Source organism: Octopus sinensis, linkage group LG1 (genome assembly GCF_006345805.1).
Source record: "Octopus sinensis linkage group LG1, ASM634580v1, whole genome shotgun sequence".
In the NCBI taxonomy this organism is placed as follows: Eukaryota; Metazoa; Mollusca; class Cephalopoda; order Octopoda; family Octopodidae; genus Octopus; species Octopus sinensis.
Window position 1 is genome coordinate 183,372,606 of NC_042997.1, and position 21,639 is coordinate 183,394,244.

At 35.3% G+C, this 21,639-nt stretch overlaps 2 protein-coding genes across 2 annotated transcripts in view; one reads left to right on the forward strand and one right to left on the reverse strand.

Annotated features, from left to right (window-relative positions):
* Positions 1–1,737, forward strand: part of LOC115218661 (T-cell activation inhibitor, mitochondrial) — a 64,308-nt gene extending 62,571 nt beyond the window's left edge. The window contains exon 9 of the mRNA XM_029788591.2: positions 1,369–1,737. Within this exon, the coding sequence (XP_029644451.1) occupies positions 1,369–1,609 (241 nt within the window). The 3' untranslated portion in view covers positions 1,610–1,737. The remainder of the gene's footprint in view (positions 1–1,368) is intronic.
* Positions 1,738–6,082: 4,345 nt separating this feature from the next.
* The window catches only part of LOC115216383 (short transient receptor potential channel 4-associated protein), a 40,126-nt gene continuing 24,569 nt past the window's right edge, over positions 6,083–21,639 (reverse strand). Inside the window, exons 13-24 of the mRNA XM_029785680.2 lie at positions 21,106–21,166; positions 19,889–19,947; positions 18,527–18,582; positions 17,125–17,170; positions 16,937–17,020; positions 15,140–15,230; positions 13,603–13,743; positions 11,307–11,415; positions 10,739–10,845; positions 10,166–10,314; positions 8,988–9,054; positions 6,083–7,532 (exon numbers count right to left, since the gene is read on the reverse strand). Coding sequence (XP_029641540.1) covers positions 7,341–7,532; positions 8,988–9,054; positions 10,166–10,314; positions 10,739–10,845; positions 11,307–11,415; positions 13,603–13,743; positions 15,140–15,230; positions 16,937–17,020; positions 17,125–17,170; positions 18,527–18,582; positions 19,889–19,947; positions 21,106–21,166 — 1,162 coding nt within the window. The 3' untranslated portion in view covers positions 6,083–7,340. The remainder of the gene's footprint in view (positions 7,533–8,987; positions 9,055–10,165; positions 10,315–10,738; positions 10,846–11,306; positions 11,416–13,602; positions 13,744–15,139; positions 15,231–16,936; positions 17,021–17,124; positions 17,171–18,526; positions 18,583–19,888; positions 19,948–21,105; positions 21,167–21,639) is intronic.

Genomic DNA, 21,639 nt, shown 5'->3' on the forward strand with positions numbered 1-21,639 from the left:
ACGTATCTTTAAATTCTGATATTTTTCTTCCATTTAGCTCAAAGCACTTTTTTTATTTCTGGGTTGTAGTTGCTGTTTAACTACCAAGCCAGTCCTTACTGAGTAGATGTAAACAAAGCCTTGACTGCTATTCCATATTCTTTTTTTTTCTCAGGCATTGTGCTATTTAAGAATTGGCTAGAGTTTGCTTCATCAGTTCATGTAACTGTTATAGCATATACTTACATCAGTGCAACCAGAAAAAAATTTTTTCTTATACTTGCATGGAAAAACAAATAAGTTACATGAATATATATAATTGAGGCATTGTTTTACAGTCAGATTTACTTCTGATTGCTAACTTACCTGTTTTTCCAAGTAAGGGGGCTCTCATTCCGCCCCCATTAGAGCAAAGCCAGTAGATGTTTTGTTGACAAGGGAAATAATGTTATTTCTTCCGGCAATGATTTTCAGGAAAGTGATGTTAACACACACAATTATAAAGCATTTATTTGTTTCTGAATTTAGGGCTTCTTTCAGTTTCCACCTACCAAATCGACTCGGTTTGCTCAGGGCCATAATAAGTAATACTTGCCCAAGGTGCACTGCAGTGGGACTGAACCCAAAACAAAGTGGTTGTAAAGCGAACTTCTTAACCATAGTCATACCTGCATCTATATGGAAATTAATTTGTTAAATCAAAAATATATTCTTAAGTATAGGTGCAGGAGTGGCTGTGCGATAAGTAGCTTGCTTACCAACCACACAGTTCTGGGTTCAGTCCCACTGTGTGGCACCTTGGGCAAGTGTCTTCTACTATAGCTTTGGGCCGACCAAGTCCTTGTGAGTGGATTTGGTAGACAGAAACCGAAAGAAGCCTGTCGTATATATATATATATATATATATATATATATATATATATATATATATGTGTGTGTATGTTTGTGTTTGTCCCCCAAACATCGCTTGACAACCGATGCTGGTGTGTTTGCATCCCCGTAACTTAGCGGTTCGGCAAAAGAGACCGATAGAATAAGTACTAGGCTTACAAAGAATAAGTCCTGGGGTCGATTAGCTCGACTAAAGGCAGTGCTCCAGCATGGCCACAGTCAAATGACTGAAACAAGTAAAAGTGATAAAGAGAGAGTTCGTTTGTTAATGAGCTCTAATCTAATGAAATAATATAATTTCATTACAATTCTGTACTACTAATAGCATAACATGCAGCAGGGTATATGGAAAAAAAAAAGCATAAAATTATGATGAAAAAGATTTAAAGTGATTAAAAAAAAAAAAGAAAAAAAAAGGTTTTATTGCAAATATATATCAATCATTGTGACACACAAACATATTTTTATAAATTCAAAACATTGTAAATTCTTTTTCAGGTTACTCGAAATGGAAAGAGTTGCACATGCAAAATGCTTGAAAGAATTTAATTTTTCCACATTAAAAAAAGACGACACAATATCCCATTATCAAATGGTTAATTTTTGTACTCGTCTATTAGAGAACACGGATAACCTAAATATATTAAAGTCCATGAACAATTTACACATTCAGGTTTCCCATTACTATTCTGTGATGCAAGATGGCCGAATATGTATACCTTGGGATTGGACATTATGAAACTATAGTTATTTTTAAAAAAAAACCTCCTTTGGAGATGTATAGCGTAAAAAAAGGATCTTTAGAAAAGACTTAACTTTGCAATTGATGTTGAAATGTTTAATTAAATATTTTTTTTGTAAATGTCATCTGTTCTGTCATTGAAAACTATTTTAATATATTTATTTAAAAAAAATTTTATGATGTAATATTTAATATTTAAAACACTGATCGTGGAAAAAAATTAATTAATTTTTATTTTCTTGGATATGTATATATTACGTGCAGGTGGCACGTAAAAAACACCCACTACACTCGCGGAGTGGTTGGCGTTAGGAAGGGCATCCAGCCGTAGAAACACTGCCAGATCTGACTGGGCCTGATGAAGCCTTCCAGCTTCACAGACCCCAGTTGACCCGTCCAACCCATGCTAGCATGGAAAACGGACGCTAAACGATGATGATGATGATATATAAATTGTCTTGAATTAAGAATTTATCTTTACAATAGAAGAAAAGCAGAAGAAAATGTTTTAACTGAGAAATCTACGCTTCTGATCTTAATCAGATATTTCATAGAGACTCAGTGGCTATGAAATGGGAAAATTTCATTGCTCGTTTTAGTGTGTCCAGGTAAAAAATACCATTTTCACTTATGGAAGTTCGTTAGCTAGAGGTTATAAGAATATCCGGTTGATAAAAATGAAAACAAACAAAACAAGCCAAACACTGGTTTCACTACTATGCAAAAATATGTATAAAATTTGAAGATAAATTGTAAAGATGGATTTAAATCAGTTTTAAAAATAATTGATTTATTGCATATTTGATTTTGCTGCCTCAACCAGAGATTCTACTCAAGTATATTTAGTAGGAGTCTTTCCCGGCTAAGGAAGATGTCCACTTGATAATGGATGCTTAATATGATATTGTCTGTTATTCAAACATCATATGCAGTTCATAGGAAGAACCTGAGCTTGTATTATTCAATTTCAAGGCAGTTGTAGATGACTGGGGATTCTTCTGAAGTTAAAGAGCTAGAATGATTTCTTTGTGCTCATATGAGCTGAATTCTGCATTGCAAACAATGAGCCACTTGTTAATTTTACATATCTTCCACTGCTTGTAGTGGCAAGTTGTTCCTACCATGTGGTGCTTATTTTCACCTATGTAAACTAGGCCATTTGATAGTTAAGTTCCTTGGCTAAGACTCAAAGTGCTGGTGACAAGACATGAACAATGAACTTTTACTGATTGTCTAATAGCCTATTGACTTTGCCAGCCGCACTCTAGTACCATAAGAACAAGAATGTTTTCATGTATTTTGGTTTAAATGATTTTGGCTTTGGAGTTATTTGAAAACATTAATTAATTCAGGAAATCAATTCTATGTCACTCATCGAGATTCTAGTGCAATAAACATTTGAATAATAACTTAAAAAAAAAAAAAAGTGTCTGAAGAAGGAAATATACTGACATATCGAATGTGAAGATTGGTCAAAATACACTAGAACACCTGACATTTTTCACATAGAAAAATAGAGTAAAATTTGAAAATTTTTGTCATTGTACATCTATTATAATTTCTTACTTCAGCTCTGTTGCTTTGTGCTTATGTAGAAAATAATTAAATAGTACTTTGAACCCAATTTACGAGGTGTAATTCACTGTTAAATTGAATATTTTTTCATTAGCTAGTCCTCTGAACATGGTTTGTTATACAAAAGTGACAGCCATTTCATGAAATAGAGCAAAATAACATCCTGTCATCTACAAGGTCTATGGAGCACCAATGGAAATGTTAGACTTTGCATTGTATTTTGGTCGTAATATATTACTTGACTCCAATTATTAAGCTAGAAAATACAGTTATCAAGAACAAATTTAAAGATCTCCATTTGAAGACTGATTCAATGCATTGAAGTATGGATATAGGAAAGAAATATATGGATATATACATAGTATTTTAAACATACTCTATTTGAACTACTGATGAAGATGCTGTCCTGTAAGGAGACAAGTGAACTGTGTCTAAACTAGAACATTTGATTACAAAGTAGTAATCAGTGTTAAATCTAGAAGCTTGGTGGCTTTCTGATCATTACACTAAAAAAACAAAAACACAAAAGATTGTGCTTTCATTAAAAAAAAACCCACTTCACTTTCTCTGAAGCCACTTAATCTGAGATACATAAACAGGCAACTGGGTCATATCCTGAAAGAAGGTAAGCTTTCTCACTTATGATTTACTTCACCTTTAATATTTCCAGAGTGATGGTCACAAACGACTTACATAAAATCATAGCTGCTGAAGATCTTACATTGTCACCTGTGCAGTAACTTATGAACAATTTTGATGTCAAGGGGAATAACTATGCTGTAACTAGAATGAGAATCCTAGTGAAACTTACTATTCATCAATAACAGCAGCTTTAAAGCTGTTTCATTATAGCTTCTGTTAATGAGGCTCCCTCCAAACCTCACTATCAATCTGAATGAAATCTGTGAGAGTTATCTAAACTAATAACCAATTCAGTTTCTTCTAATATCATACTCCTTTACAAACGTGATTACCTAATATTTCTCCTCTACAAATCATTTCACCATGGAACCCTCAAATTTTCCATTAGATATGTATTCTTGAAATAGAAATAAAAATTACAACTTCTATTTAACAGTACCAATATACACACATCCTAAGAAACCTACTATAAATTAAAACATAAGATTGCCTGCTAATCCCTTTGCTTTTACTGTAATTAAATATAGTCAAAACAACAAATTCTTAGGCTCCTTTAAAAGCCATGAAATGTTGTACATGCGTTAATGTTAACTATTTAGATTGAGCCAACACATTCATTCTATTGAAACATTGTTCCTTTTCAGCTGAAAAGTGCCATCTATCAGATGGGCCAACATTTCACTGGTGAACATCCTAGAACCTTTGGCTCATTCACAAGTTGTACTTTCTGACTCTTCTATTGAAAACAGTAACCTACTGAGCATGCTGACTATATATACCACTCCATCACTTCCATACTAACAGCTAATTCTTTTGACCTTATAATGCCAACTTTACAGCTCAACAACTGTTTTGCTGCTCATTTTTCTTCCAGCCATTTACCCTAATAGGCATAGGAGTGGCTGTGTGGTAAGTAGCTTGCTTACAAACCACATGGTTCTGGGTTCAGTCCCACTGTGTGGAACTTTGGGCAAGTGTCTTCTACTATAGTCTTGGGCCAACCAAAGCCTTGTGAGTGGATTTGGTAGACGGAAACTGAAAGAAGCTTGTCGTATATATGTGTGTGTGTTTGTACCCACCAACATCGCTTGACAACCGATGCTGGTGTGTTTAGGTCTCCGTAACTTAGCAGTTCGGCAAAAGAGACCGATAGAATAAGTACTAGGCTTACAAAGAATAAGTCCTGGGGTCGATTTGCTCGACTAAAGGCGGTGCTCCAGCATGGCCACAGTCAAATGACTGAAACAAGTAAAAGAGTAATGAATTTAAATTAAATAAGCTGCTGCTTCCTTCAAATTAAGACATCTGTATAAAATTTTTTTGAGATACAAGAAAGTTTTGTAAAGCAAAATGAGCAGTTGATTGAACAGAAGTATATCAATGGTATCTTATTTAATAAAAAATATTACGAAAGATCAGCACTACCTAGTGATCCTATAAAGACAACTATAGTTTAGTCATTTTACTGTTTCTGCTGACTCATCAATTCAAAAGGTTTCTCTTTTTTGACGAAGCACAACTATATATTGCTTTCATATTTTTATGAACATATTTCATTTATTTGATAAAATTATTTATAACAACACTTCAAACACTTATTTTCATATTTAGACATCTTGAATTCATAGCAAACGCATGCTGTTAGATGCATTTATTGAGCTTTCACATTTAAGCTCTGGTATGGAAGAGTTTAAAACAGTTTTCCCTTAATCTGTTCTTTACAAGTCTTTTATAGACCTTTCATGTCTACATTTAAAAGAAAGTATACAAAAGTTTACTAGATACCCAGAACAGTCACAAAGAACAGAACTGCTTGTTGAATAATCCATCATATTTGATGTCAGTGTATTGGATAAAAATAACTTGTTCTTTTTAACAAATCTCTAACTCTTGAATTCAAATCCTTCCAAGGTCAACTTGCTTTTCATATTTTGGTGTTTGAAGAAATAAGTACTGATCAAATTAATTGACTGCGCTCTCTCCACAAATTTGTGAACTAGGACCACTTAAATTCATATTATTGCTGTTTTAAGAAATTATGCTTGGTGCCTGTCAGAGTATATTTTAGTAAGCTTAAAAATTAATATATTCTGAAATTATTTTGCATATCTATCCTAAAATTGCAACAGCTATTACTTCATATCAGTATTATAAAGCCTCAACAGTCACATTTTAAGATTTTTCTATTCTAAGAAACAGTAGGGATGATAGTAATAAAAAAGTGAAAAAGGAAAAGAATCAGTTAAGAAAATCTTTATACACTGGTGTGCGAAATTCATTTTTATTTTGTAGTAAAATCCTTGTTGCAAAGTTATGGTGGAAAAAATCTTTTTTTAATATGAATCTTCAAAATGTTCATTGAAATAAACTTAAAAAATGATTTACACTTATGAAGTTTAATCAAGAGAAAGGTCTTGGGGAAGGGAGAGACTTCAACCAAATCAAAATGTACCCAAGAATAAAGAAATTCAGAGATATGTAACAATATGTATATTCAAATTGACTGTTAGAATTACAGATTATTTGAATACTTTATGTGTATTTGTGGAGAAAGAGAGAATGAAGCATGTATGTACATATGGTGATAGTAAGAGAAATATATCTGGTTTCAATATCATTAGTAATAAATGTTAAAATTAAACTATACAGCAAAGTAAATAAAAGATTTCTAGACGAAAGTTTTAAAATTTCTTTTATAATTCAATTTATAAGCAACCTGTGCTGGAGAAGGCTGTTTTAACTTTAATTATAAATTAATAAAGGAGAGGAGAGAAGAGGGTGTGTGTGTGTGTTTGTGTAGGTGTGTATGTATAGAGAGCAATAAATAAAAATGCTTTAAAGGCTAGGAAAACCTTAATACCACTTTCTCTCTTCAATAGATTCAGAGATATGTTCCTTAAATTAATAAAATGATATCAAGAACAAGAAAATATATAAAACAAACATAAATATATAAAAAAAAAATAATAATACAACAATGGAAACTAAAATCAAAATTTATAATATATATAATGAAAAAAAAAGCATAACTTTTGATATTGAGATTTTTTCTTATTCTTCCCTGCTTGCTTTTCACACAGCTTTGCACTAGTGTTTTACTTCAGTGTTAAACTTCATTTTAGAAAATGGGTGTTTTTTTCCAATTTTTTACAAAAAAATTAAAAGAATAAAGTAAATGAAGAAAATAGTATATATATTTATGTATATGCTTGTAGATCTCTTTAACTTAACTTCATTTACATAGTTTACAGATTATAATTATTTTAATAATTATAATTATAAAAATAATTATATATATATATATATATATACATATATAATTATCTTTTTTTCTATCTCCAACATTCTATGCTTATTCAGAGCATTTAGCAGGTTTGATTTTTTTCCCTTAAGTAGATGTGAAACTAAAATCAGCATCTGTTTCCAATTTTGAAAAAAATTTGTAAAATGGTAGGAAAACAAGTATTTAGTGGTGATGGTTTGTTTCACATTAGACTGATCTCTAGTTAATTCAGTTGATAGTTTTTAATTTATTCAGATTGTCCCTTGAATCTCTCTTTCTTCTGTGAGTAGAAGGGCTTGGAAGGTACAAGTGTGAGGAAATTGGAGGAATATAATGGAGAATAGAGGTATCTAAATTTCGATCTTCTTCCACAAGAGTCTTTACAGTACGTTTCCAATAGTCAAAATATATTCTGGAGCTCTGAAAAAAAATGCAAAAGAGAAAAAAAATGCTAGTTACGATAGTAAAATTTTATAATTATTGATTTCTCACATTACCAGAATGTTTCATATTAATGGAAGAGAGGACTTTTACTTTATGGAGCTTGCAAGATTTAATGTTCACAGCTACAGAAAACACCTATGTGCAACTGTTCCCAACTTTAACCCTTTCGTTACCATATTTATTTTGAGATGCTCTACATTTCTTTCAATTAATTTTAAATATAACAAAGAATTTAGTAAAACAACTTCATTATCATTCAGCCAGTGTTAGAATATCAATTGTGACTAAGGTTTGGTGGAAGATTTTAATTCAAAACTTATGAAAACAAGACAATGGTACTACAGAGCCAGAGGGCCTCGCTCGAGTCTTTTTACACATGCCACCGGTACAGGTGCCAGTAAGGCGACGCTGGTAATGATCACACTCGAATGGTGCCCTTTTACGTGCCACCGACATGCTCTGGCAGCAATAAATTAGTGTTAATTTATATGGCAATATTATACATGCTTTAAAGCAAATTTTGTATATGCACAGGTTTCAACATACAAATGAATAAAGAATACTCATGGAAAAACTAATTGGATATAGAGAATGCATTTTAAAAGAAACTTTGCTACTTGTCTAGGATTTAAAAAAAAAGGTTGTTACCTTCCTTTAAAAGCAAATGCTTATGATTTTATATTTAAAAACTCTATAATATTGCTTGACACGAAGAAATTTGCAAAGGAAGGGCAGAGTTAATTGACTATGATAGGTGTTTATTTTATAGAGAGGCTAGGTAAGATTACAGTTGACCCTTCACTAATTTCATTAATGTGTGCAAGTGTTACTTTCATTGCTACAACACTGCTCTTTAAACATCAATAATTTTGATTCCTTCTGGTTACAAACTCAGTTTCTGCCCATCTGAGACAGACCATTAAATCAATGTTAGAGTAATACTGGTATTTTTATTATCAACTGGAAAAAGAGGGTTGGGTAGCACAAGAAAATCAAATATGATACAACTTGAACTCTTAACCCTTTTGCTACCGTATTTATTTTGAAATGCTCTGTGTTTCTTTCAATTAATCTTAAATATAACTAAGAATTTAGTAAAATAACTTAGATACCATTAAGCTAGTGTTAGGAACATAAATTGTGACTAAGTTTTGGTGGAAAATTTTAATTCAAAACTTATGAAAGAAAGACATTTGTGCTACAGAGCCAGAAGCAGTTTCAGTCGGGTTGGTATCAAAAGGGTTAATGAAGAAGAATGAGACAAAATACTGCAAGGCATTTAATCTAGTACTCTACCATATCTGGCAATTAACTGATTTTGAAACATCAAACAACTTGTGGTCTTCACATTTAACACACATTGCAGAATGCAACAAATTTAAGGGTAGCATGTAGAAAATAGATAAAAATTAAGAACTGAAATAAACTTACCTTTTCAAGTGCACTGCAGTCTTTGTCTTTATGCAAATAATGATCTTGCCAGAATAACAACAACTCCCTTCAATTAATAGGATAAAATAAATTAGAAACAAAGTCATGAATAGATTGGTTTTAAATGATAAATTAAGTTTCCTTGCAAAATAGAAAACTGCTGAAAAGGCAAGATAAATACTTAATAGTATTAAGATAAGCTCAGTAAAAATATTTTACAGCATATAGGCGTAGGAGTGGCTGTGTGGTAAGTAGCTTGCTTACGGACCACATGGTTCTGGGTTCAGTCCCACTGCATGGCACCTTGGGCAAGTGTCTTCTGCTATAGCCTCGGGCTGACCAAAGCCTTGTGAGTGGATTTGGCAGACGGAAACTGAAAGAAGCCTATTGTATATATGTATATATATGTATTTGTTTGTGTCTGTGTTTGTCCTCCCCCCCCCAACATCGCTTGACAACCGATGCTGGTGTGCTTATGTCCCCGTAACTTAGTGGTTCGGCAAAAGAGAACGACAAAATAAATACTGGGCTTACAAAGAATAAACCCTGGGGTCATAGAAAAATTGCCATAACAAAACCTGTTTGACTCCGGCAAGCATGAAAATGTAGGCATTAAAACAATGAAGATGAGGAAATACTAACAAGACATCTTTGCCCAAATCTTTATCAATAAGTGTCTTAAGAATGATTATTCCACCAGTGTTGAAGATGTATATTAAGAATTGGGACTGCAGTATTTTCTTTTAAAACATATCAATGTATAAATTAGCTGAATATCTTTTGTAGAAGCTATAAACCGAAAATACTAAATATTTTACTCTAGTTTGCTTCATCTGCCAATCTAGTAAATATATATAACATTTCATAAAATTCTGTTGTGTCTGGGGAGAGTCATTTTCTTTTTGTGCCTTATAATGTAACACATTCACCAGTAAAATTTCCACTTATTTCTTATTTTTATTTTCCTAAAATTTTCATTGCGTGTTGCAACCTTTTCAATAGTCTTGACTGTCCATTAATCTTGCAAACCAAATCCAAAAACGAAATATTTCATAAAATGTTTAGTACAAAAAAGAGTGTCAAACTACAAAATAGCTGTTCCTGTAGTGATTATAAAACTGACATGAGGAGATTAGGAAAAAACATGATAATACTAATTAAAAGCTTTTATATATTACCTGAAATTACCCATGATTGAACCAGATATATTAACATCCAAAAGGTCATCTGTGTCATCCTGTAGAGCATGAAGATACTTTGGTAATATTTTCTTTTGATTGGCAAACATTAGGAATACCAGTGTTGTATTTAAACAGCTTACATTTTCCTAATAAACAGACATAAACATAAAAATAATTATGGAAGCTACCAAAAAATTTCAAAATACAATTAAGAGAAAATGATTTCTTTCTAACAAAAGAACTGACAACTAAGATTTTGTGTAGATAGAGCATTCAAGGCAGATGCCACACACACTTTACATTTCAGGAGACAAGGATATGAAACAATTTCAATCTGTTTGTTCTCATCTTGGTTTAAAATTTTAATAATTTTAAAACTAAGTGACTTCTTATAGGAAGGAAAGGAGTCATGAAATGGCTACTGATTATGAATTTTAAGAATGTTAAAGCTACAAATTCAGTGCAAAAATATTTTTCAGATATGGGACAAGATACATTATGTTTAAAATATTGCAGTGGCCACAAGAGAACGGCTTCATCAAATTGCAAAAATATTAACGTCATCAATACCTGAGTGAGATTTTGAACACTAATTATGTTGATTAATTTCCGCAAATAGTCAAGTTGTTGTTTAAAATCTGCTATATACACTAATAAACGGTTGTGCTTTCGGATAGCTGAAAGATAAAAATGCATAAATAATCAACATATGGTCTATTTTCATTTACACATTTTTTAAAATTAAAAAACATACACCAATTAAAAAGAAAAAAATTAAGTTAAGGTACTGTATAGCTATTCACAGGGACAGAAAAAAAAAAACTTATCCCTAAATTGTACCTTACATTATGCAAATGATCCTATTTGGCACAAAACTAAAGGATATGTTTGTATTGCAGACATGTTAATCCATGAGATTTCAACACAAATCTATTTAAATACAGAGTAAAAAACTAATAAGCTCAACTTTCATTAACATAGCAATCGGGCTTTAACGAAAACTTTCCAGAGAAATTATTTAAAACTAATCAATTTAACTGAGCTGGGATAATTTTTATGGTTTCATCTTCTTTCCACTTATTCTTCCCCACCCCCATTGATGTACTGATGTTCACATGCAAACAACAACTGATCTTACCATCATATTGTTCGTCATCTGAGAAATGTTCAAGAGACAGAATTAAACTTCGGATAAACATGTTAGAATCCACTAGATTTCTGTTGACTGTTGAGATGAATTTATTAAACTTAAAAGAGAAGAAAAGGAAGTCACATTATATATATATGTATATACACACACAGAGTTTTAAGAATGGAAAAATAAAATACTGCTTAAAATTCTAGAGGCTAGAAACTTACAATTATCTGTACCTACAATACTCATCATCGTTTAACGTCCATTTTCCATGCTAGCACAGGTTGGATGGTTCGACCGGGGTCTGGGAAGCTAGGAGATTGCACCAGATCTTGGAGTGGTTGGCGTTAGGAAGGGCATCCAGCTGTAGAAACTCTGCCAGATCAGATTGGAGTCTGTTAGTTAGTTAGTTAGTTAATTTGGCTCAAAAGCAAATAGCAAGGCCATGTAGGGGGACATGGAGTTAAGTACAGGGTGGTGTTCATGTAAAGAGTTCAGGCCACTTGAGGTCCAGGGAGGCTTTGAACAAAGTGGTCATCGGCATCTTCACCATCTCGTCTGGCAGCTTGTTTCACGGATCCGCAACCCGGACGGAGAAAGCTCCTCTCCTTCGATTGAGATGAAATCATCGCAGGTAGAGCTTTTCGGAATGACCCCGCAGCCGACGCTCTGGAGCAGGAGTGAAGAACAGCTCTTTCGAGAGGTTACACTTTCCGCTTATGATGTTGTGGGCGAGAATGAGATCACTACGGCGGCGGCGTTTTTCAAGAGAATAAAGGTCGAGCGTCCTCAGCCTTTCTTCGTAGGATAAATTTTTGAGACCATGAACCATGCGGGTAGCCAGCTTCTGGACTCTTTCGAGATGCTGTATGTCTTTGAGGAGATAAGGAGAAGAGGCTTGAATCCCATACTCCAATATGGGTCTCACCAGCGTGACATAGAGTGGTAGGAATATGGCTACTGTGAGCATTCCGAATGACTGTCGAATCAAGAACAGAATTCCGCGTGCTTTGTTGGCAGCATGGACGCACTGGGCCGAAGGCGAAAAGGAGGAATCCACCAAGATACCTAGGTCCTTTACCTGATCGGTCCTCTCCAGCAGCAGACGACCCGGCTCGAAATCAAGTTGAGTTGCAGGAGTAGAGCCGACAGGCAGATGACAGCACTTTGACACATTCAGACACAGGTCCCAATCGTTAGACCACTTCCAAATTTGGTGGAGGCATCGACGAAGATCCTCTATATTACCGCGAGGAGCGACCAGTTTGATATCGTCGGCAAATAGAAGGGTGTGTTGCGTGAGGTCGTCGGGCAAGTCATTTATGAAGACTAAGAACAACAAGGGCCCAAGCACTGAACCTTGAGGCACGCCACTGCTCGCACTGGAGACGGACCGCGAACCATTAACTTGGACTTGGAAGGAGCGATCTGAGAGGAAGGCACCAACCCATCGTACAATATCCGGATGGAAACTATATGCTTGAAGCTTGACAAGTAATAGGCGGTGGTTTACCGAGTCAAAAGCTTTGGCAAAGTCCAGTAAAACGATGTCAACAGCATCACTATCATCGAGGATGCGCGTCACCAATTCTTCCATTACTAGTAAGTTGGTCAAGCATGATCTCTTCGGCACAAAGCCGTGTTGGGAATCGGAGATAGAGGCTGTGTTTAGGAGGTGGAGCATCATACTTTTCTTAAGGATGGTTTCGAACATCTTGCTGATTATTGATGTATGGGAAACCGGTCGGTAGTTAAGCGGGTCTTCGCGGCTCCCTTTCTTGAAAATTGGGCAGATTATCGCTGTTCTCCAGTCTGCAGGTATAACACCCATCGCCAATGACATTGAATAGTCGTGTTAAGGGCTCGCAGATGACCGGAGCCAACGCTTTGATAACCCGTGGGTGTATGCCGTCAGGGCCGTGACCCTTGTTGACATCAAGGCCTTGAATAACACGTTTGACTTCGTCCCGCGTGATGACCAATCGAAGCCATCTGGTTCACCAGTCTTCAGTCAAATCGTCCAACCCATGCTAGCATGGAAATCGGACGTTAAACGATGATGATGAAATGTGAGATGCAGACAAATATACAATCTAAATCTTAAGATTTACATCACACACATGCATAACAAAGAAAATAACATTACTAGACACTGAAAATATTACATATTCTCGATATAAAAGAAAAACACAAACTATACTGTGTTCTGAAGGCATGTGTAGCCGTGTTGGGTTGTGATATAAAAATATGTAATAGAACAAGTGCAATAAAGAATTAAAAACATCAGCCTTCAACTCACTTTACTTTCTGTATTGAGGATAGTATCGAAGTCCTTGAATCCATCAATGTTGAATTTTATAAGTTCACCCAAGAGATCAAAACTACTCTGAAGAATCTCTTTGTTGGCTATATCATGTTTCACAATATTACCAGCAACGTGCTAAAAAAGAAAGAAAAAAAATATATATACATATATATCCTTCATTAGTTAAAGTGATGAGTAAACTGGTAAGAAATTATATATCAAGAGGGAGAGAAAGATTTTCTTTTGACTGTTTTAGATTTAATATTACATGCTTACGTGTGGATGAGAGGATTTTTTACTGGTGCAGTTTTTTTTTCATATTGCTAACCAAAGTTGGAACCTTTTCTTTTGCATTAGTCAAGCAAAATTCAGAGTTAAATTCCTTGTTCTTGAACTTGACAATGAATGAAAATGCGATTTGAGGGAGATTTGGCTGCCACATCAAGTGAACATAGAGACTTCAATGGCTTACATATAAAATATTAACAGTAGTAGTCACTATCCATTACATGAAGAGAAACTGCCATGCTTGAAAAACAAAAATGGAGTTCATAAGAGTCTTAATAAATATTGAAATCTGTGTGTGCACAACAATGCAACAGGATCTTAAATACTTTTTTTAATAAGCTACAAGTAGTTGTATAACAAAGTCCATAAGTAGTCAAGGACTGCAGATCGGGTTCCTACAGCCGGTCTGCGTCATTGCCTGAATCTCCGGCCCCTCCGGTGCTTCTACAACGGCACTTAAGGTGGTTCGGTCATGCAGCCCGGTCTCCAGAAGGTGAACTGATTTGCGATGTCCTCCTTCCACCGCCGCTTCCCAGCTGGCTCAAATGCACGGGCGGGCAGCTGAAGACCTGGGCAATGACAATAAAATAAAGGAGGACCTCTCTGAACTCTCAGGTCCAAAGGTGGTCAGTCTGTGCAGATGGAACCGTGAATGGCTCGCTATCTCCAGTGACCTCGCACGGGACTGTCGGGCGTGGGCTGTCATGACCTGAGAAGAAGCCAGCTCACCCGCCCTGGGTGAACGCCGTCACAAGCAAGCAAGCAAGGACTGCAGACTTCAGATAACATACAAAATTATTCCTGGATATGTAGTAGTGATAAAATAAACAGAGACAGACATGCTCAAACAGAAAGTTATATTTGTACACTGATATCAAACTGCTACAACTAGTAGCCAACAAATGCACTATTTCTTCTACTATGACTACAACAGATTCTGCTCATTTGAACCAAGATGCATACATCTCTGTTGAAATCTACCCATATTAACCACAATAAACTCTTTTCCTGCCAAGATTACAAATCTATTAAACCTCCTCTCTCCCTTTAGGCATTAGCATAGGAAAGTTCAAGCTGAACATTATTTACATTGGTAGCAACAATTTGGGTAGGACTCCAGAATCCAAGGGTATTGCTCTATTCACTTTCCAACCTCAACTAAATTAACATCAAAAACTTAATTTTAAATAAAGTGAGACAGAGAAAGAAATCGAAAAACAGGGAAAGAAAAAAAAACAATTACCTGAAGCAAATCCCGCCGCATAAGAAAAATCTGATCACAGTAGGAAGTGTTACCCCTAAGATAACTTTCAACAGCTCGAGCTAACCAAAACCTGCAAGGAAGATTAGTTCATGTAAGTGTGTGTGTGTAATATAAATATATATATACAAGCAAAACGCTCCCCCATCCAATGGACGGTGCTGAGTTTAAACCAAATTTTCTCAAAACTTGTCTGACCGTCCCATAGGTCTCCTCTTTAATATATGATATAATGAAATTATTGTATACAGTGCTCAGGTGCACCACAACTTGTCGAAAGTGTGTATAAAGCATATGCAGTAATGTACAAATGTCTGGAAAGTGAACAGTGTATGAGTCAGATACATGCTTGCATGTGTATGGAGGGGAGAAAATCAGGTGTAGTGTTGGCGAATCTCAGAAAGCATGGAAGTTTTGAGAAACACTGATTTAACCTAAATTTGAGACACCAGCAAAAGAAGAAATAAAGATAGGCTTTTTTCTATTCCAAAGAATGCTTTATCGATCACATTCTCACCTGGAACTGATTTTGTAATTTTTTCAAGACTTATACACGCCCTGATACCGTCGGTGTCTACATATCAAATTTTAGCGTAATTGGGTGGAGGGTAACCAAGATCCTAGAAGACACACACACACACAGACAGAATGGATTTTATATAATATATATATATATATATATATGATGGGCTTCAGAAAACCTGTTCAGCAAAGTAAAATTGAGGCCATGCTCCCACACACAATCTATCCCCGACAAACCTCTTCTATGGCCCGTCTTTCCAACAACTCTCCCACCATCCGCCGCTCGTGTTCAGCACTCATAACGTTCCCCTCCCCTCTATCTTCCACCTGCACACTATGATCCAAACAAATCACTTCCCCATAACATCCTCCTAACAGCTCCCTTCTAGCCACTCACTACATTCTCCTCCCCTAGTATCTTCCACTTTTGTGATCCCATTGTGTCCAATCTCTGGTCTACTGTGCTATATACACTTTCCTGTAACTTGGATGTACACCCTCTCACATATTTACCATCTCATCTCTCTCCAACTGAGGCAGTCTCTACTGCAAGGCACCTATTTCTTCACTGCTGCTGGTGCTACATAAAAAGCACCCAGTACACTCTGTAAAGTGGTTGGTGTTAGAAAGGGCATCCATCTGTACAAATCATACCAAAGCAGGCAGAGCTTGGCACAGTCTTCTGACTTGCCAGCTCCTGTCAAACCATCCAATCCATGCCAGCATCAAAGGAAGATGTAAAATGATCTTATAATCCCTTGTAGGAATGTTCAAATATGAAACTCATCCCTATAGTTTACAGACACACCTTTTTTAAATAGTAATTCATAAATAGTCTGTCTCAATTTTGACTCCTTTCTAAGTATAACCCCACAATGAACCTGCAAAATGTATATAAGGTAATTTTAGAAAAAGACTTAAATATGCAAACTATTACTAACACAAATTCATTATACAAATAGTTTTTCTAAAATAGAGCTATATCATACAACTTATTCTGGATTTAAGAATACTGGTCTCTATTACCAGTATAGGGTCACAAATTTGTAAGAGGAGGAGTATAATCAATTGAACTAACTCAGTATATTACTAGTACTTATTCAACTAGCTGTGGTAAAGAAAGATAAACTTGAACCAGGACTGTAAAGGGATGCAACTAAATACCATAGTCTATTACTCTAACAATTCAACCACTTCAATGCCTTTGAAGTTAAGAATGCTGCACAACTTATATTCTCAAAACTGTAATATACTAACCGGAATGTTGATGTCGTTGGCTCTTTCTTCATGACTTCAACTATTTTCGTCAGCAATCCTTTGCTCCCTCTACACATCAGCTGCCTGGAAAGAGAAAGAGTTAGACACCACGTTATAGATATAGAAAATTGAGGAAGTTAAGCAGTACAACATTTACTTTCAGAACAAGGACAAAATACCAGACTTACTTGTTTAAATAATCAAGATTTTGTAATGCCAATGGACCAGCATGAGCTGAAAAATAAAGTTATCAGTTAATGCCATATGAGTTTGATGTTTTAAAATTATCATCTTAATGATTTTACATGTTTTTCTAATAGATTATAGAAATTTGGATATACACACAAACATAAGTTGGAATGACACTAAGTTCAGAAATTAGACAGGTACATACATAAATCTATCATGTGCAAACAGGCATGATGTTGTTGTCATTGCCATCATTTAACATCCCCTTTCCACGCTGGCATGGGTTGGACAGTTTGACTGAAGACTGGTGAGCGAGAAGGCTGCACCAAGCTCAATCTGATCATTTGCAACATAAAAGCTCAGCTGCACTGCAGATGTGAACATCCTTTCCAAAATCAACAAGGAAAATATGAACAACTGCATTAAAATCTGCTGCTCCTCTACCTTGATCATAAATTCACATATCAATAATTATTGGTGTATTTAGTTATGCTAATAAATGTTTGACAATCTGGAAGAGTTAGGATTGTCAGACAAAGAGACCAATTAATATGCAAAACTTTTAAGTTCCACATGTAACACCTGTTATCCAAATTTCAGAGATGGTTCTTTGTTAGAACCAGCTCCTTCCATGCAGAAAGGATTCTAATAAAAAAAGAAAAAAAAAAAAAATATATATTTGTATTTGCTTGATACTGACAATTCGTCTGTCACAAACCAATGCACTTGGAATAGAGATGGAGTGAACCATTAGCCCCTAAACAAACTCTGCTTTTATGTATTGAGTACTTTTTTCATTTATTTCTACACCCAAATACATACAAGACAAGAAGACAGAACAACAAAAATTCTGTAGAGAATTGGATAGATTCATGCTCAGTATGCCACAGTGAATATAAAATAATGCTAAATGTTTGTTATACATGGAGTTTCATTCCTTGACAGTGAAACATAAGCTGACTGGTACACTGTACCCAACACCCCTAAACATTGTAATATCATGATTTCACCACCCTGGATGAGTACTTTTCTTTTTATTGACCCTGAAAGGATGAAAGGAAAAGCTGACTTTAGTGGGATTTGAACTGAAAGAGCAGAGACTTGGAACAAATACCACAGTGTTCTCTCCAACATCCTAATGACTGCCTTCTAAGATACAATATGGAGGCCAACAAATCATAGATTTCAAACCTGCCATAGTTACAGCATTGTCTATAGATAAAATAGGAACTGAATATTTAAATGTGCTAGACCTCTGACAAATGCCATAAGCATTATACCATCAAGCCGGAAATATCATGTAGCCTTCACCTGCCTATATGGAAACAAAAAATTGATAAAGAACAGCAGAAAGTCCATTTGTTTTACAAAAGAAAAAAAAAAAAAAAGAGAGAATTTTACCATTAATGTTCTTGATTTCATTCAGTTCATTTCTAGATAACAATAGATGCTTGTAACTGAAAAAAGAGAAAATGGGATGAAGAAATTAATTTTTATTGAGGAGAGAGATTTCGCTGAGAAGTAGTGTTGAGTAATTGGGGGAATGGAGATCAATGCTTCAGACCTATGTATACAAATTTTATTACAGGCAACCAATGCTAAAAGTTATACCTAAAAGTACTTAGTGGTTACTCAGTAGATGCAAAATCTATAGGATTCTTAAGAAAGAAAAACACTGAATTGTATGTAGGTTTCCTTTTCTAGGCTCCAAAGATGTTCAACATTTAATTATATAATGCTTGCATTGCTTCTATCAGAAAGATAGTCCTACCCCATAAAACCTATTGACAGTTAGGTGATTTTAACATGTTAAAATGTCTGTCACAGACAGGGTACTGTGCTAGTGATGGATTGTTGTTTGTTCCTTCTCGAGCCATGCCTGGCTCATAAGGGCCGGTTTCCTGGTTTCCTTGGCGCATAGGTTCCCCACCTGGACAGAACGCCAGTCCGTCGCAGGTGAGCTGCAAGATGCAGGAGGAAAAAGTGAGAGAAAGTTGTGGCAAAAGAGTCAGCAGAAGTTTGCCATTACTTTCTGCCGGTGCCGCATGGAGCTTAGGTGTTTTGCTCATAAACACACATCGCCCGGTCTGAGATTCGAACCCGTGATCCCTTGACCGTGAGTCCGCTGCTCTAACCACTAGGCCATGTGCCTCCACTAGTGATGGATTATAAACCATCAATTATTTAGCTACAAGTTCAACACCCTATTAACTTCAGTTGTATTTAGGGTCAGACATACATTTACAATAAAATAAGATTGCATCACAATAACCTTCCACTTTGGGATGACAAAATGCTTCAGCTTTAACAAATTCTAGCCCTTTAAACAAAGCTCAAATGAGACTCACAATAGAATGCTGCTCTCACCTTTGAGCTGGCGCTATTGCTACACACAAAGACATCCTAGACTATAAAAATAGAAAAATTCACACACAACTAATTGCACAAAGTCCACTCTTTGCCTTTTCTATTGCTATTGTAATTGCCTGCTCCTCAGAGCTAGCTGGTCTTGTGCTCTTACCATTCAGATACTCCTAGCTAACCCTGTCCATATTGTGCTCCTCCTTTGACTCCACATTAGTCATTATGCCCAGTTTTTCCTTCCCAGAACACCCATCCTCTGGCATTTTTCTCACAACACATATCCTGCAACTGTACAATTTTACCAGCCCTGTGAAGGCCATTTGTACAGACCCTTCACCTTTTGTCCAGACAAGACCAATAAATTAAAAGGATAAAAATAAAAAATAAAACTACACTTACTCTGAGTGATCACAAAAACTATGAACAAGTCGAAGGAACTGGATTTTTAAAGCAACTTCCTATTAAAGGATGAATAAAAAGAATGTTATATATATTATAAAAAAAACAAATTTTGAAAAAAATATACCAGGATTGATATTAAAATATATTACATTTGATATTAATATCAAATTAAGTTGGAGAAATAAGGCATTAAAATGATGAAAACCATTATCATCCTTCACAAATTAGTTTTATGCTAGAGTTCTAAAAGGGATGGAAATATTTAAATATTTTCAAAATTAATGATAGATCCTGGCATCATATTTTGACAAATAACTTGGTACTTTTTCACTGTAACTTCTCAAAACCAAGCTAATATATGATATCCATGATGAACTAAGATCCATAAACAGCCAATGCATTACCTCTGTATCAACATGTTCCAAGAAGCAACTAGAGCAAAAGGTGCCAAACTTTGGTATTAAAACCTACCACTCACTGCGCCACGGAAGACGCTGCCAGCTACCACCAATCAACAAAAAGGCTGGCCAGGCAGCAAAAACCCTGCGAGAGTCAAGTCTGTTGGTTCGAGGAGCACAACTATTCAACTCCATTCCGGTACATGTCAGAAATCTATCAGGATGCAGTGTGGAATCATTCAAATTGCAGCTGGATAGATACTTAAGCACCACTAGAGATGAACCCCATCTCCCAGGATACACACAACGAGCACAAACTGACTCAAACTCGCTCCTACACATGTCAAAATTAAACAGAGAATACAACCTGGCAACCACACCAGACTCTGAGGGTGGAGTCTTCGACTTGGCCTGAGCATGGACTCAAACTCAAATGAAATGAAATGAAATGGTAATAAAGTAGTAAAAATTTTGCATGTATTTTTCTAATGGTTTGGCTATGACTAAAGCTTTTGCAGACTTTCCAAAATAGGTAAGGAGGTAAGGCTGATATGTTCTGGATTGAGGAAGACTACAGATTTATGGGTAGGGAAAGAATTCAAAAGGGCCAGTATTCTGAGAAAGAATTTGGTATAGCAGGCAATGCAAAAGTTGTAAGGTGGGGGTAACAGAGACAATATGAGCGATGAGAGAGACATGCGAGTTAAGAGGACCAGAGTGAAAGTGGCCCAAGAACTCAACTTTAAGGAGCAGAGACTATTGTAGTAGTGAAAGAAAAAAAAACGCAGGAAAAACTAGCAATAAACCAATACTTACTGGACTACATTCACAGCTTGAATTGTGTCCAATTAGCCGGTGACGTACTCCATGTCGTGTTCTAAATGAAATATAACAATATTCTATTTATTATTATATTTTAATCCACTGACAGTAAACATTTATCTCTTAACCCTTAGGAGACAACAGGGCTGATCTATCAGCAGAAAAGTCAAATGATGAAGATTGTATTAATTCATTCAATTTCCTACAAGAATATATAGTTTTATATATGTAATTATTTTATAATTTTTTTAAAAAATAAGTGCATGCCCTTATGTGAAAAGGGCTCTATCTTCTTGGCACTGAAACTCCAAATGTGGCTTTGTCTCCAAAGGGTTAAATAACCTCCATCTCCATAATACACAAAACAGGTCAGAACAACACAGTTCAGTTTTTCGTTTCCACCATATGTATATGAAGGGGTGATGGGACAAGAATACATAATGGATAAAGGGAATGATGAATAAGAAATGTTTGGAATGGAACACACTATCAAATGTTTCTTATAGAAATAAACATTTCTATAGAAAT